Raw genomic sequence first — 16,110 nt, 5'->3', positions numbered from 1 at the left:
CATCATCATATTGTATTGTAAATTGTATTTTAATGTTCTTTGCTGTGCTTTATCCCCCCCCCACATTCCTGTACAATTAAATAGTATTGGCTGTTCAAACAATATCGACATCATGCCAACTTATGCAAATTAATTATACATATCAGTGACCTCAAATTCAAAACTGGTCTAACCTTCTTTCACAAATAAATTCTTTTGAAGAAAACTAAACAGTTACATATATAACCACTTCCCTGACTTTTCCATATAAACTATGGAGAGATTCCAATCAAAAACTGATTTCCCATATGCAGTTTATGTCCCATTTTTGATATCTCTATTTTACTTTGAATGCGGATATTCACCTTGCTGTCCAAGTGTTATGATTAAGTGAATTGCCTGCAAAATTATGGGGTTTTTTTTTCTATAATCATAATTTAGTTACTGTAGAATAGACAGCTCTGTTTTCATCAATTTAATAATATCAACATGCACATGAATGCCTAGGCAAAGATTTCTTTGGCTAGTGTTTGATCTTTTTCTTTTTTTATTATTGCCATATAAAATAAAAAATAACATGCTAGCTTTCTTCTGAGAGTAGGTATCTTTTATTTTTGATTGATTTTCATAACATAAAATGATGGATAACAGCAATTTAGAAACTGAAATTTCTCTTGGTGAATGTTCTGGATCAATAGATATTTCCAGTTTATCATATACAGGTCAACCGTCACTAATCCGGATTAGTGAGTTTGCCAGATCACCGGTAGTTAGATTAGCACATAGAGTTTATCCAACATCTAACCACCTCATCCTACCTTTAACACATTGACTGCCAAGCTAGTAACTAATCAAATCAATATTTTGATTAGTAATTCTAAAATAAATATTGTAATGTCAGTGTTGTCGTCGTTTTTTTCGCTTAAAATATCAAAAAAAAGTGTCTTTTTTGTGTGTCGCATGTATGTGGCCGATGTGACCCAGTAGGTTACTTTATTTCTTGAGAAGCTGTGTCGGCCACATACGTGTGGTGCTATTATGGCGTACATACGAAGGTCGTTTGTGATTAGTTTATTGTAAGCGCTGCAATAAACTAATCACAAATGACCTCAAACATCGCAATAAGTTGTCAGTATTGTTAGAGATTTTGTGAGAACAAGTTCGTTAGCGCGCTTTATTATCCATCATATTGTGTTGTTTTTCCGCACGTTTGTTCAAGTGTGTTGTAAAAAAAAAAAAAAAAAGAGGAATGAGAGAAATTGCGGGGATTTACAATTAAGCAGAGTTAAACTTCTCACAGACACAACACTGTCGAGTTTTTTCAGAAGTTCAACTTCATCTGTTATGAACAAAGTACGGTGTTTGTGCTTTACACCACAAGAAGCACTTCCTTTATGCATTGGTACCATGGCTGGGGCTAAATCTGAGCAGGTTATTATTTTATTATTATTAGCTATATGGCGCAAGAAAGCCTGAGGCTTATGCTTCACCAGCCAAAAAAAAAAAATTCTGAATTTACCCAGAAAGAGAGAGAGAGAGAAAGGGAATCACCAAGAAAAAGAATGATGATGATATCCAGCTCAGGACCCTGGGTGGGCCAAGCCCATACCAGATGTGAGCCCCTGGGTTATAATAATAATTGCAAAAAAAAACAAGTGGGAATGGCTTGCGAGTGTTTACGAGTTCGTGCCAACAGCTGATGCTGCAACCAAAGCAGTAGCTGCAGGTCGGTGCACCGACCCGGGAAATTTGAAATTACGTTCGCGGAAATTATGTCCAAATTAGCAGCGGCCGGATTAGCGATGGTCGACCTGTAATACTGGTTGAGAAGATGATAATTTTAGTGCAAGTAGACAATTGTGTTATAAGTCAATTATTGTAAATTTGTTTCAACCTGACTACAAATAGAAAAGTTTCAAATAGATTGGACCTGTATTTTTCGAGTTGCGCCTATCTTGTTTCAAGATGCCAGATTGGGAAATAGAAGTATGCCCAAACAGGTGCACATCACAGAAAATATCATAAATTCAGTGTGGATCAGACTATAAAGGAATTGGTTATAATGATGCCTAAATTAAATGGTGAATAAAATTAAACCCCTACCAGTGTAAGTACTTAAGCACCCTTGCAAGGGTGGAGAATTTAAACTTCATTTAAATTGGACTGCAAACAGAAATATTAGGGTGGGGGAACATGGACATGAACACATGATAATCTCTTAACTAATGTTTAGAAAGTAAACTGAAAAACCTTATTTATAAGAAAATATTCAAAAATTTTTAACTTTTTCTTATAAAAAAAGCTGTTATTAAGTAGTTAAATTAATGCACCCTTATTTTAAAATTATATATAAAACTACATTATACAGTAGAGATCAAACTACCTCTAGTAGTTTGATCTCTACAGTAATAAACATGCAGCAACTGTGCACTGCACTCTTCTTCATTTGCTAATGCTTCATGCAAGAAAAACAAGCATTGAAATTAGGGCAGTGTATAAATGTTTACTAAAAATTAAAAAAAAAAAAAAAAATGTAAACCTTATTGTCAATGTAATATACAAAGTCCAGATATTTTTCCACTTATTGTTATTATGTGGTAGGTGGTAGATGACGTTCATCAACCGGTGAAATACCACCACTTTGCTTATTGGAGGCTTGAAGTGGTGAAGCCCATGTTTAGTCTCTAGAGCAAACTTTCAGGCATCCCCCCTCTCCCCATACTTCTCTTTCAACCCATGCACGGTACTAAGTACTATAGGTTTTGATACCTTTCGTGTTTCAGGTTCTCATATAAAAAAAAAAAAAGTAAACATTCCCCACTAAAAGTCTATTCATAGCAAAATCGAGTTTTCTGCATTTTAAAACTAAAATAAACTAATGCAGTGAGGCCCCCAACATCTGATGGTAATTTGTTCCACAAAACCCATTGTATGTTGAAAATATTGTAAGTTGAAACCAATAATACATTGCTTTCCTGGAATTCATTCTAAACTCTTGGCAGGCCACCCCAACAACACATAAAATAGGTATTTCTTACATGTTATACTTGATTTTTACATTAAAAATAATTGTTTTATAAAGATTATTTAATAAATAGTTATAAGCCCCATCTTAAAAAAAAAAAAAAACAATAAATTAGCATTTACCCTAGATTTAAAGTGCAGGGCTGATGAAATCAATAGTGACGTAGTGGTGGTGGGATTAGATCAGAGGGCAGATGTTTTCAGTTTTTTGTCTTTTGCTGGCAAAGAAACTGTTCAAAGTGGACTGTTTCTGACACTGAATTTTTTGTAGCTTCCAGAAGTAAGAAATGACTTAGTTGTCCATTTTGCATATAATGAGTTCAGTGTTTTCATTGTTGGGGTGTTTTTTTTTTTTTTTTTTTTTTCACCACTTCTCTTAAACACGCCCAACAAGAAATGGCAGTCTTCAACTCTTCAGCTTACACTTTTTGGGTATCCTCTTCCTCTCCAGTGTCACTCTTTATAATTTTCTCCAACTCTTTAGCTCCTCTGTCACTAGCTCACACCCATGGGCGTCAATAAGGTCCTCTTCCTTAACCTCCAGACCCGTTGATTTACCAAGAGTGACAATATCATTTGTCAAAGCATCATCATCTTTAAATCAGTCAAAGTTATGGATGATTAAAGACCAGATGTTTTTCCAGGCTGAATTTAAGCATCTGGTGGATGCATCATTCCAAGAACTTACAATTAGCCTCACACAGTCCAGGATGTTTTACTTCAACCTCTAAATATCTTTGAGGTTGAGAGCAATTTCAACAGTGGTCACTGAAAAGCAACTTGCAAACTTTTTTTTTTTTTTTGGTATAGATTTTCTTGAAGTTTGCAATTACTTGCTGGGCCATTAGTCAAAAAAGAGGAGTGGTGTTGGGTGGCAAAAATTTGACTTGCACAAACTGAAATTGTGCCTCAAGACATTGGTCGGGATCATAGCCTGGCGCATTATGCAACAGGAGCAGCGCTTTCACAGGAAGCTTATTTTTCTCAAGATAACTCTTCAATGAAGGCCAGAAAACTTCAAGTGCACATTCATTGAAGACATATCTTATAAATTAGCATTTACCTTAGACTTGAAGTGCAGGGCTGATGAAATCAACTCCAAGCATGCCTTTGTTGACATTTTGTTGTTTAAATACTCTGGGAATGTTAGAGTGATACACCAGCATAGGCTTCAGCTTAAAATCTCCAGAGATATTGTCACCCAATGGGAGAGTGAGCCTGTCTTTCACAGACTTATGTCCAGGGAAAGTAGCCTTACCTTAGTGATGAACGTTCTCCTGGGCATTCGCTTACAGAAAAGGCCAGTTTCGTATAATTAACAAAAATACACTCTAATTACAGTTATAGTACAGCGAAGTACTATAACACACGGGAACATTGATAAGCAATAACAAAGACGTTAATTGGTTGAGAATAATCATACAAATGATATCCAATGCCACGCGTCTGAAAATTTCCACCAATGCATCCTTCCAGCTACAGTGGCAGACAAAAAAACTGCATCACCTTTAAAAAAAACTAACATTTTTAGTGAAATGTATAAGATGTGTTTGATTACAGTAATTTTGTTTGTCACAAAACAAAGGTATTGCATCAGATAACGCTTCTATTGCATCATACAGTGATTGGAAGGTATTGCATCAGCCGTTTATAAATATGCCATTGGAAGGGTATACACGCTCATTAGTATCCTGTTTTGTGGAGGTGTAAGCATGGCTCCATCTATTGAATGAACTCATTTTTCCCCACAGTGCAGAATGAAATTAGTTGCACAGGCTAAACTAGCCAAAACTTTAATAGACCATTTAAAAAATAATGAATGGTCCAAGCTGCCAACTTGCAAAATGGTTTGAGATTTGCAGCTCATTCAGTGCATTCCATATTTAAAAATTTGTGTATTTAATTATGGAAAGTATTATAAACTTGATTCCTCCTTGACATTTTTAATGATAAGTCTTTGTAGGTGCAAAGCCCCAGAGCAAGACCAAGGGCAAACTTATTCAAGAATGGCTCTAATAATGTGCACTGGTCATAACAATTAGGAGACTGTACTGAACAATGCATTGTGGTATGATTTCTACCATATCAATATCCATTGTGGTTGCAATAGCATTTACACTGACTGGCATACATATTCTCACATGCAGCTATTTTCACAAATAACCATGTTGCAGATTCATTTCATTAGTGAACTACATCTGCAGAAGACAACACCTATCAACTATTGTAGGAAGTCTTCAAAAAGTGTCATCTCACAGAGATTTTCCAAAATGTACCACTTAGAGAGTTGTTGGGTGACTGAAGGCAGGATAGCCACAATGCTAATAATCTACACACCAGCCAAGCATGGCTTGGTGTGTCACAGCGTGCCATCAGCAAGTTGCAAAGCAGATTCTGAAAGATCCAGGCCAAAGTTAAGACAGTCCAAAATAGGGAACCATCAACAATGCCAAGGCAAGATCACTATCTTCTTGCTTCTCACAATCAGTGCTTGAATACTACCCAGCCACTCACTTTGCTGTAATGATAGAGACACAGGTGTCAAACCATCCAAAATGATCTGCACAGGATTGAAATTTGTGTGAGAAGACCTGTTGAGTACATTCCATTGAAATAGACCAGAAGAATGTGGCACCTCAACATCATAACTGAATGATGAGGACTGTCACTGTGTGTACTTCACAGATGAGTCTGACTACAGCCTGCAGTCAGATTCTCATCAGGTCCTATTGTGGTGTGGTGTTGAAGAGGTGCCCAAAACAACCCTCTGTACATAAAGGAACACAATTAATTGGAAGTTCAGTGCTGGTATTGGGTGGCAATAGTCTCTGTGGCCATACAGGCCTCCACATTATCAGGAATAGCATCCTGACTCTGTGTAAGTATAGAGATGATTTCCTGTTGCCTATAGTTCTTTATGTTGCTGCTGCAAGCAAACAGCTCAATTCTGGTGGATGACAGCACTCAATCCCATAGGGGATAGCTGTTAAGCAATATATTGGAATATTAGGATTGTTGTACATACAGATTGGCCTGCCTACTTCCCCAACTTGAATCCTGTCAAGTACATCTGGGATACCCTAGGATGATATATTGCAGCTTGTCCAGCTTTCCAATGACACTTAATCAGCTGGAAAGAGCACTTACAAAATAGTGGTGACTGACTGGTTCTACAACAATTCATTGATCCTTGATTTTATTACTGCATCCCAGGTACAAAACATGTCTAGTGGTTGGTATGGACCATACACCATACTAAAGTCATTATCCTTGCACATGTCTCCTCAACAGTGATAGAAGCTGTTTGTACAGGCTTACAATACTTTGCTTCTGATATATCATGTTTCATTAAAGCTATAGTCATTGTTCACTCCTTAGCTGCTTTGAACAGCTTCAACATACACTGATTAGAAGTTAGTTTCAGCTACATCATGAAATATATATGCCATGATAAACATCATCTGTGCATTTCTGATCTCTTAATTGTTTTGCATAGTGTGTTTGATTGGTATAATGTAATATAGCTAAAGCATCTAGTAAGCTAATTCTGACCTCTCTTGTTCTCACTGACCTGATAGTTTGTATAATAATAATAATAATAATGCTCTTTTACCACTTGTGCTAGTAATATGGATTTGATTAATGTAAGTTAATTATTATTAAATTTTACTTTAATGTGGTTTTACCTAAAGCTTTTTATAGAACCTATTACTAATTATCACTGTGATTTCAGGATGGTGTAGATAATGGCAGCAGCACAGGTGACAGTGAAAGTGACAGTGACAGTGACAGTGGCAGTGGCAGTGATGATAGTAGTGAGTCCGGCTCAGAAAGTGAAGAAGAATGATAATTTTAATTGTGTGCATCAGACAATACGGTAATTTGATCCTTTAAATCAAGGTTTCTCTGCACTGAGACCACAAGTGCCTGAGATTATATCAGTGTTCATTGTCTGTTTGGCTTTCATCCCATGATGCCTTCCTACAAGGTTCCTCTTTGGGCACAAATAGTTCTGATACTATAGCACCATATTCTTGAGTTTGTATAGCAGTTTGTATGAATGACTTCAGTGATTTTGGTGTACTGTTGCAAATCATATTTATAATGATCACGTTTAGTACGTTTGTTTTCTAATTATATGCCTAGGTTATTACTAAGCATCTTTACATTGCAGGGTATAAATTGAATGTCAAGCAATCGCTCCCAAAGTGCATTCTGCCTACCTCGGGGGTAACTGTGCTTAGGATCTACAAACAAATTCATATACATAAGAAAGGAGCCCCAGAATTTGAGATTGCAAGTGGACCCCTGAACTAGAAAGCTTTGGGAATTGCTGATTTAAAACTGGTATATTTCTAAAATTGTTATGAACAGTTTTTTATTAAAAATTTTTTAAAAATTTATATATAAATCTGAGGCCAGCAATATTTGTTCTGCATTGTGATGTGTGTAAGTACTTGCATTTATTCTTATATTTCTACATAAGCTGATTTATTTTACTAACTATTAAAGGCAGAGTCATTTGTATTGGGTATAATATTTAAGATTAATTTTTAATTTATGTGTGTCTTACATGATTGGGAATGTTAAATATAGTAAAATTCCATTACAGTGAATATCATTTTAACAAAAAAGTTCATTATAATATTATAACAAAAAGATTTCGAGGTGCTGTTCAGCCTTCCTTATTAGTGCTTTAAGTCTTGTTTCAACAAAATAGTTCTATTAAAAAATTTCAGTAAAATGAATTATTTTCAAAATCCATGTATGCATAAAATCTGTTGGTTTCGTGCAGGAACAGTTAAACACTACTTTGGTTTTTTCCCAAAACTCATTACAGAATGTAAAGAACATTCATCTTTAAAACCAGCAGTATTACACTCTGTTTTTCTGCAATTGTGAATAATCATGGCAAGCTAACCCCCCCCCCCAGCAATATACAATTGTGAGGTGTACTGGCTCCTTTTCATAATTAAAAGAAATGGTGTATGGTAATGTGTTCTACGAGATGGTTAATTTGCACACAATATTTTTTTATTTCATTAATTGAACTGACAAATCAAAGAAAGCATAAGAAAAGTCTTTTGCTATAGAAACATTCTTGTAAGCAGTTTTCTCATTCTTCAAAAAAGCATTATGGTCCATTAGCCTTTTTTTTTATATAGTTAAATGTGAACTAATGTGTTTTAGATAACTCAACTTTTATTTTAGTGCACAAAAATAAAATTAAACATTAAAAACAAAAGTAATGTATTATTATATGAAAATTACCAGTGTTTTATATATATAAAAACTATATTTCTAAACGTGTGGTTTATTAAAATTTTATACTGTACTGTATACAAAATATAGTATAGTATGATCTCTGTACTAACATATTTACTCTAGTAGTACACATTGTCATTTTATTTATTGTTGATTTTAAAGTCAGTATCTGAGTAAAATAAAGGGAAATTACTACTTCCATGTGTTGAAGAAGTGCAGCATAACACACAGCTTCTACAAATCATTCTTTCAAAATTATTTTGAGTGTTATCCATTAGGATGAACTGATTCATGTGCCCCAAAGAATTTTATTATAACATGATTTTACTGTATAATTATTGTTTCATTGTTGTAGAAAGTTTATTTTTAATGTATATTGTCAAAATTGTAGTGCCCCCACCCCCTACCCCACTACACAACGATCCTTAATATTACAAAGCTGTGCAAAAAGAATTGAAGGTCTTGTAATTTCATTAAGAAATTCCAAAAATATTTTTTGGAATTTCTTAATGAAATTACATCTAAAATACTACATGGGGAAAATAGCCACTGAATTTTAGACAAATCACCTTCATCAAATGTTAGTCTTACAAAAATATAAATTTTCTAAAGAACAGAAATCCAGAATTCCTGAATTTTTTATTTTTGCCATTTTAAATGAAAGACCAGTATAAGAATTTTTACATCATCCACTTAAGTTACCTCAGTCAATGATTTTTTTTATACCAGTATTCTTATGATACATCAGGAAATATATTAAATAATAAAGCTTCTGATATATCATAATAAAAATTAATTAATATATCACAACCATTAATATGCTGCTCATCTAGATGTGTTAATAAAAGAGTTGTTCATTTGTACTACTCTAATCCAAAAATTCACATAATAGTATATATTATTGCCATTCTTTTATGTTTCATTTCAGAGATCAAACAGTTTGCCTAATAAATTATTAGATAAATCAAATCTAACTTTTCTTTAAAATTTATAATAAATAATAGATGAAGTGTGAAACAAAAATTAACATGTTTAATATCAAATAAACTTTATTTTTTATTTGTTATTTTTTTATGAGGAAATGGCTGTAACAGTACTAAGAATTTGATTATTAAGACCATTTTTTAATTTAAAATATTTAATACTGGTAATATTTAGTATCACAGTTTGTCTATATGGTATGCATTATTTACAAGAAATAATTATTATACAGTACAGTAGCTATATAAAGGCAAAGAAAGTCTTCATAACAAGCATCTGTATAATACATCTCATATCGTGAAGAGCATAATGTGAGATCTCATACTGATGTCTGTTATAAAAACCTTTGTTTACTTTAATGTCATTGCTTACAGTTGATGCTAATGCACTGCCATTAGCATAAATTTGTATTACCAGTATGATAGCTACATAAAATTTTCACAGATTGAAGCTTAATGTTCTAAACATATTAAAGGAAATAATAATTTCCCTTTTTTAATTACTTATCAGAAAATTTATAAATGTTTTTATTCGAGAGCAATCTACTACACAAATTTGGATGCATGTTCTTATACGCAACAACTGAATTTTGACTTTGATTTTACAAGTGCATTGTAAAGAATTTGTGTTTTCTTTTTCTCATGTGGTCAGTTATTTTCATAAATAATGTGATGATACAATAGCTGTTTTTAGTCTGTCTTAAAAGTGACAGGTATACTTGTATTTGTTTATGAAAGCAAAACTATTTAGATATATTAACATAATTTATCAGATGTTTCTCAAATTAAGTCTTATTCAACATAGTGTTTGATTATAATGGATAACTTATCTTCATGTTTGAAAGAAGGAAGGAGTAATTTTTTTCTTGTAGTTTTTAATGAGTAAGTTGTTGGTATTTCTATTTAAGGAATTAGAGCACTTAGCAGATGTATTAAATTTTGAAGATTCTGAAAAGTTAAACTTAGTATTAGTAGTGGCAGATGTTGCAACAAAGCACACAAGCATAGCATCAGCAAAAAAAAAACCCTTCCACATTACCTGTCCGTCCCCTCCAACAATTTTCACTAATTCTTGAATTTATTCAAACTTTTCAGAACTTTCGAATTTTTTTTAGCAAATGGCCATTTAAAATGATATTGTAAAATAAATTTTTTATAACAAAGTAAACAAAGAGGAGTAAAATTTCTTAAGTCTGAATTCATATTGTAATGAGTGCACATTGTATCATATTTTAAGGTACTCTTTTAGTGATTTATTTTTTCTTTTTACAATTATTGTTTTTAGTTTCTTTACATCACTTGTTACAGTCCCTTTTTCTTGATAAGCAATTATTGTGCATCTTTGTGTAATGAATCTTTCTAATTATGAAGCTGCTAAAACCATGCTTTAAAAATAAATTAATAATATAAATTACCTAGTTTAATGTTCATTGAAACATAGTTAAATTTACTTTGTTTACCATGGCATTTATTTGTCAGCTGAATTAAATATACTGATAGAAAGAAATTAAAGTATAAATGAAAAAAGTGTAGATTTGCAAAATAATAGATGCAAGCCATCATCCAAGTTTCTTGCAAAGACCGAATAATTGGTTAAAATAAATTTATTAAAATAAATAAATGATATATACAATAAGATAATATCTTATTGTATTTTAATGCTTTTATCTCTGTTTTATCTTATCTATATATCATTTATTTATTTTAATAAATTTATTTTAACCAGTTAGTCGGTCATCGCAAGAAACTTGGGTGATATACAACCCGACGTGCAAGGCCTGTTTTCTAAAGATGCAAGCCAGTTAAATTTTGTATGGAAGTATTGTCTTTATGCAACAAGTACATTGTAGCCATACCACACTTAAACAAATGGATTTCTAACAGTGAGTTAGAAATCCATTTGACCTTGATAGTGAGTATGACTTGTCCCTGGCAGCATCAAAACATTATTTCCAGGAGAGCAGTTCGTAACTCATAAGTTTGAAAGGTACTTGACAACTTGAAATTTGTTCTAGCATATCCGATGCATGCTTAGTGGGATTCATGTTAGAAGAATTAAGTGATTCTCCATTGGAAAATATGCTTAACTCCTAAGGAAAAATTATCCACCATTGATTGTTTCTTTCTGTACTGTTTATGGGTTGGCATTGTTCTCCCTTCTCTTACCCTCCCCAAAAAAGGATATATGGGGTGTGGCAAGACCACTAGAGAAGATGTAGTCTAATGGTCTTGTAAAAATACAGCCATTTAGGTTCCAAACTTGAATCCCATTGAGCATGTACGAGATGTTCCAAAGGGAGAGAAGACTTTCAGTCTTCAATATTACCAGGACCCACAGAAATTGAGTAGTGAAATGAAAGTGTGTTCTGTGTATGGTTGGTGTTAATCAAAGGTAATCATTCCCCAATAAGATTCAACCTCCACTGTTAGCTACTTTTTTTTTTAAGATATGCCTGAGTTACTCTTCATATTTTCAAAATGGTATATTTTACCCATAAGTATGTATTATAGTAATAACATTATAACATGAATACATTTCTATACAAAATTTCATTTATTTGTGTCAGCTATTTTGCAGTCCATTTTACTTTTTCCGCACGTACCTTAACTTTTGTCTGTCATTGTATTGTAGGATTTAATATAAAATCCTAAAATTAATTTTAATAAATAAATTGATAATTAATTGATTAACAATTTATTTATTAAAATACCATAAACTATATCAGTATTACTATACAAGATGATCTGTAGAAAAAAACAGAGATAATCATTACAGAAATACTTTTCTGTGGCAGTGAAGTCAAACTTGTTTAAGATTATGGAAATCTTGTGCAAATAGGGATCTTTTAGCAGGTTGTTTTGAAAATAATATAAAAATATATGCAATTGGCAGTTCATTATTATTATGATTTTTAATTTTGTTTAAAACTTTTGTGTGTGAACTAATGCATTAATTTCTACTTCTATTATTTTGGAGTATGAAAGATTAACCAATTCTGTAAATAATTTGGATATATGAATTATTAGCTCTGGATGTATGTATGTATGTATGTATGTTGGTTAGAAAGAAAGAATAATTATTTTAATTCATGGAAGAAACAGTGAGATAATATATAATCCTATATCCTAGAATAAAGGATAGAAAAGTTACTTGTTGGTCAGTAGTTTGTATGGTATAATTATTGTATTTCTTTATTAATGGTGATTGTTGCAATATATTTTCTTGTAAAAGTTTATTCATTATGTAAAAAATCATTTGTGAAATGACTGTCAGTATTTGTCGGGACTAGATTTAAGTCTTTTTGAAATAGTTTTCATTAAACAGTAGCTCACGCAATGAGGTAATCTGTTTGGAAATAACTGAAATAATACTTTTTTTCTTTTTCTTTTTTTATATTCAAGTGTTGCTTGCGATTTTGAAAAACTGAAGGACTAAAGTACATACAGAATTACAAAATTGTGTATATTTGTATTATGTCCAGTAAGAGTTTACAATGACATATTCTCATTTAAAGCTCTTAATATGTATATTGAATTAGTAGTTTTACAACAGTGGTTTCTTACTGTCTATTCTGAAAGTGTATAAACTAAACTATATTGTTTTCTCTTTTTGGGGTTTTTTTTTTTTTTTTTTCTTTTTTTAATATTTCTCCCTGACTTAAATATAATGTATTGAAAATGATCATCATCATTAAATTTGCTTCAGAAATTAGTTGATGTAAGTTGCTTTAAAAATAAAATTAATTTAAAACTATGTAATGTCAGTTTTTCCGTACATATCTTATATATACAAGTGAATTATTTCACTTATTATTATTATTAGCCATGTGATGCAAGGAAGGCTGATGCTTATGCTGTACCAGCCAAAAAAAAATTCCTGAGTTACCCTGAGAGATGGAGAGAGAGAGAGAGAGAGAGAGTCAGAAGTAGAAAGGAATCACCAAGAAAGAGAAGAATGATGATATCCAGCTCAGGACCCTGTATTTGCCAAACACATACTCACCAGATGTGAGCCCCTGGGATAGATATAAGATATATATATAAAATGAAATAAAAGTTCAGAGAGCACTCTTTTCAGTAGTAGTAGTACTAATGGAGGCATGTGGTGCAAGAAAGCAAGCGCATGAGCTTATGTAGCATCAGCCAAAAAAAAAAAAAAACGATTTCATACATCCATTCCCTCTAAAAGTTTGTTCCAGCAATTAACCACCTGCTGGCTAAAGGCAAACTCCACACAAATATTCTACAACTGTCTTTCCTCAGTTTGAATCTATGTCCCCTCAGGTTTGTAATCTGAGCATGAGGAATTATCCCACCAGCATTGAGCCTGCTCAATCCATTCAAAGCCTTATACACCTCAATCAGATCGCCTCGTGGGTGCCTAGTCTCCAGCCACTGCAATTTGCAGAACTTAATCCTTTCTTTGTAAGAGCACCCTGTTGTTCCTGTCACTAGTCTTGTTGCCCTTCTCTGTACTCATTCTAGCAACTCTACATCCTTCCTAAAATGAGGCTTCAAGACCTGTATGTACTACTCAAGTTGTGGCCTGACCATTGCCTTATACACGGGGATAATCACCTCCTTATCTCTGCTCGCAAAATTCCTGTATATCATTGACAAAACCCCATGACCTACTCTGGCAGCCTGTCTGCACTCTCAGAAAACTTCATAACTGACTGCACAATTGCCCCCAGGTCTCTTTCATTCTCTACTACCTTTGGTGTAACACCACTCAGCTGGTACATTTCCATGGGGATACTGCTAACCATATAAAGCACTTTGCATTTCTCAATGTTACACTTCAGTTGCCACTTCTCGGCCCATCTGCTCAACTTTTCCATATCCTGTTGCAGCAGCATACTGTCATTATGGCCTCCATAGCCAGGTGGTTAGGTGCGGGGATGCAGTAGCACACGCTCCTTTAGTAGACCGGAGTTCAGGTCCGACTGCTAAATACGGTCGATCTGCCAACCCTCACTGGACCAGCGTTGCAGATTATGGTTAATTTCCCTCGATGTGAATTGTTGAGAAGGCTTCCATCCTGCAGTGGGTTGATAAAGGCTGCAGTTTACCTTACCCTTTTTTTTTTTTTTTTTTTTTTTTTAACTGTCATTAGTATTATTAACAACCCTGCCTCCCTTTGTATGATCTGCAAACTTTGACATTAAGCTTGATATACCTTCATCAATATCATTGATGACTATAGGAAACAACAATGAGCCCAACACTGAACCCTCGGTGACACCACTAATAAGATTAGTCCAGTGATTATCCATTGATTGCCATTCTCTGTCTTCTCCCACTCAACCATCCTTTTATCCATTGTAGCAACTTGCCCTTAATGCCATACTGCTCCAATTTGCACAGTAGTCTTTCAATGTGCAACAGTATCAAAAGCTTTCCTGAAATCCAAATATATGATATCAAAATTATTCTTTGCATCCAATTACTTTGTGATCACATCATAGTATCCAATCAAATTGATCAGACAAGACTTCCCCTTAACAAACCTATGCTGTGTCTGAACTATAACTGCAGTCTTGTCTAGATGATCTTGCATTGCTTCCTTAGCCAGTGACTCCATTATTTTCCTGGAACAGAAGTCAAACTAACAGGTCTGTAATTACTTGGTTCACCCTTTGATCCCCCTTTGTGAATTGGAAATACATTTGCACATCTCCAGTCTGTAGGGACTTAACCCAAGTCCAAGGATGCTCTCATAATTTGGCTAAGGGTTTGCTTACTTCCTTTGCCACCTCTTTTAATATAACTGGATAGATTCCATCTACCCCAAGTGCCTTTCTTATGTTTAACTTCAACAATTTCTCCTCCACTTTGCTCTCAGTTATTACAAAATCATTAAGCAACCTGTTACAGTTTGATAAGCTTCTGGCATTTTTATCCTTGAATAACTCCTCATGTGAATGTAGATACATTTAGTTCGGCAGCTATCTAAGAATGATCATCTACTGTCAAACTGTTGATATCAAGTGGACCACTCTGATTCATCCCCTTCTTTTTAGAGTTTATATAAGTAAGAAAAGTCTTTGCTAAAGACTTCTCATAATCTGCCTTTGCTTGCCTAACCTCCTTTGTGACTTGATTACAGACTAGCTTGTATCTACATTGGCTTCTGTGTTGCCTGACAATTTATGTGCACATCCCATGCATTTTTGTTTTCTGCCAAGAGTGTCATTAGTTCATCCGACACCCATTTGGGCCTAAACCTAGAGCAGTATTTCTTAGTTGGAACAAAAAGCCTAGTAGCTTCCAGAATTAATTCCTAGAATGCTTCCCATTTAGAATTTGCTAAATTCGTAACATCATCAGTTGGTCCCACTGTATAGAACTTAAAAAATCTCTGAGACCACTGTAGTCACCTTTACAAAACAAAAATCCTTCCCTTTACCCCTGATGGTATTTACATCTTTAAGTAAATCCCACATCAGTACACTGATTACTGCCTCCTAGTGGTTCCTTTATCTGTAAATTCTTAATGCATGAATATTCACTGCTGATAATCAGATCAAGTATTACTCCCTCTTGTTGCCTCTCTAACATGCTGCTGTAGAAAACAATCATCCAATATATTCTACAACTGTCTTTCCTCAATTTGAATTTATACCACCTCAGTTTTATAATCTGAGGAAGTGGAAGAATCACATCTACCCATTCAAGGCCTTATACACCTCGCAGGTGCCTAGTCTCCAGCAGGCGTCTCCGTAGCCAGGTGGGAAGGAGCAGCAGTGCGTAGCACACGCTTCTTGATTAGACCGGGGTTCGAGCCCGTCACCACCAAATACGGAGGATGCGGAAAGGTCACAGAATGACCACCGCATATTCCAGAGCAATATGGCCTTAG

The 16,110-nt window shown here is 33.9% G+C and overlaps 1 protein-coding gene across 2 annotated transcripts in view; it reads left to right on the top strand.

Annotated features, from left to right (window-relative positions):
- Window positions 1–7,473, top strand: part of LOC150085466 (nucleolar transcription factor 1-A-like) — a 451,866-nt gene extending 444,393 nt beyond the window's left edge. Inside the window, exon 17 of one of the 2 annotated variants that reach the window (XM_090374048.1) lies at window positions 6,737–7,473. In XM_090374048.1, coding sequence (XP_090230174.1) covers window positions 6,737–6,850 — 114 coding nt within the window. In that variant the 3' untranslated portion in view covers window positions 6,851–7,473. The remainder of the gene's footprint in view (window positions 1–6,736) is intronic. The other variant, XM_090374049.1, reaches the window with a different exon arrangement.
- Window positions 7,474–16,110: the final 8,637 nt, after the last annotated feature.

The sequence above is a fragment of the Mastigoproctus giganteus genome, chromosome 5 (genome assembly GCF_048544385.1).
Source record: "Mastigoproctus giganteus isolate SK-2022 chromosome 5, ASM4854438v1, whole genome shotgun sequence".
NCBI lineage: Eukaryota > Metazoa > Arthropoda > Arachnida > Uropygi > Thelyphonidae > Mastigoproctus > Mastigoproctus giganteus.
Note: the sequence above shows the minus strand (reverse complement) of the source record. Positions and strands in the feature narration are given on the sequence as shown.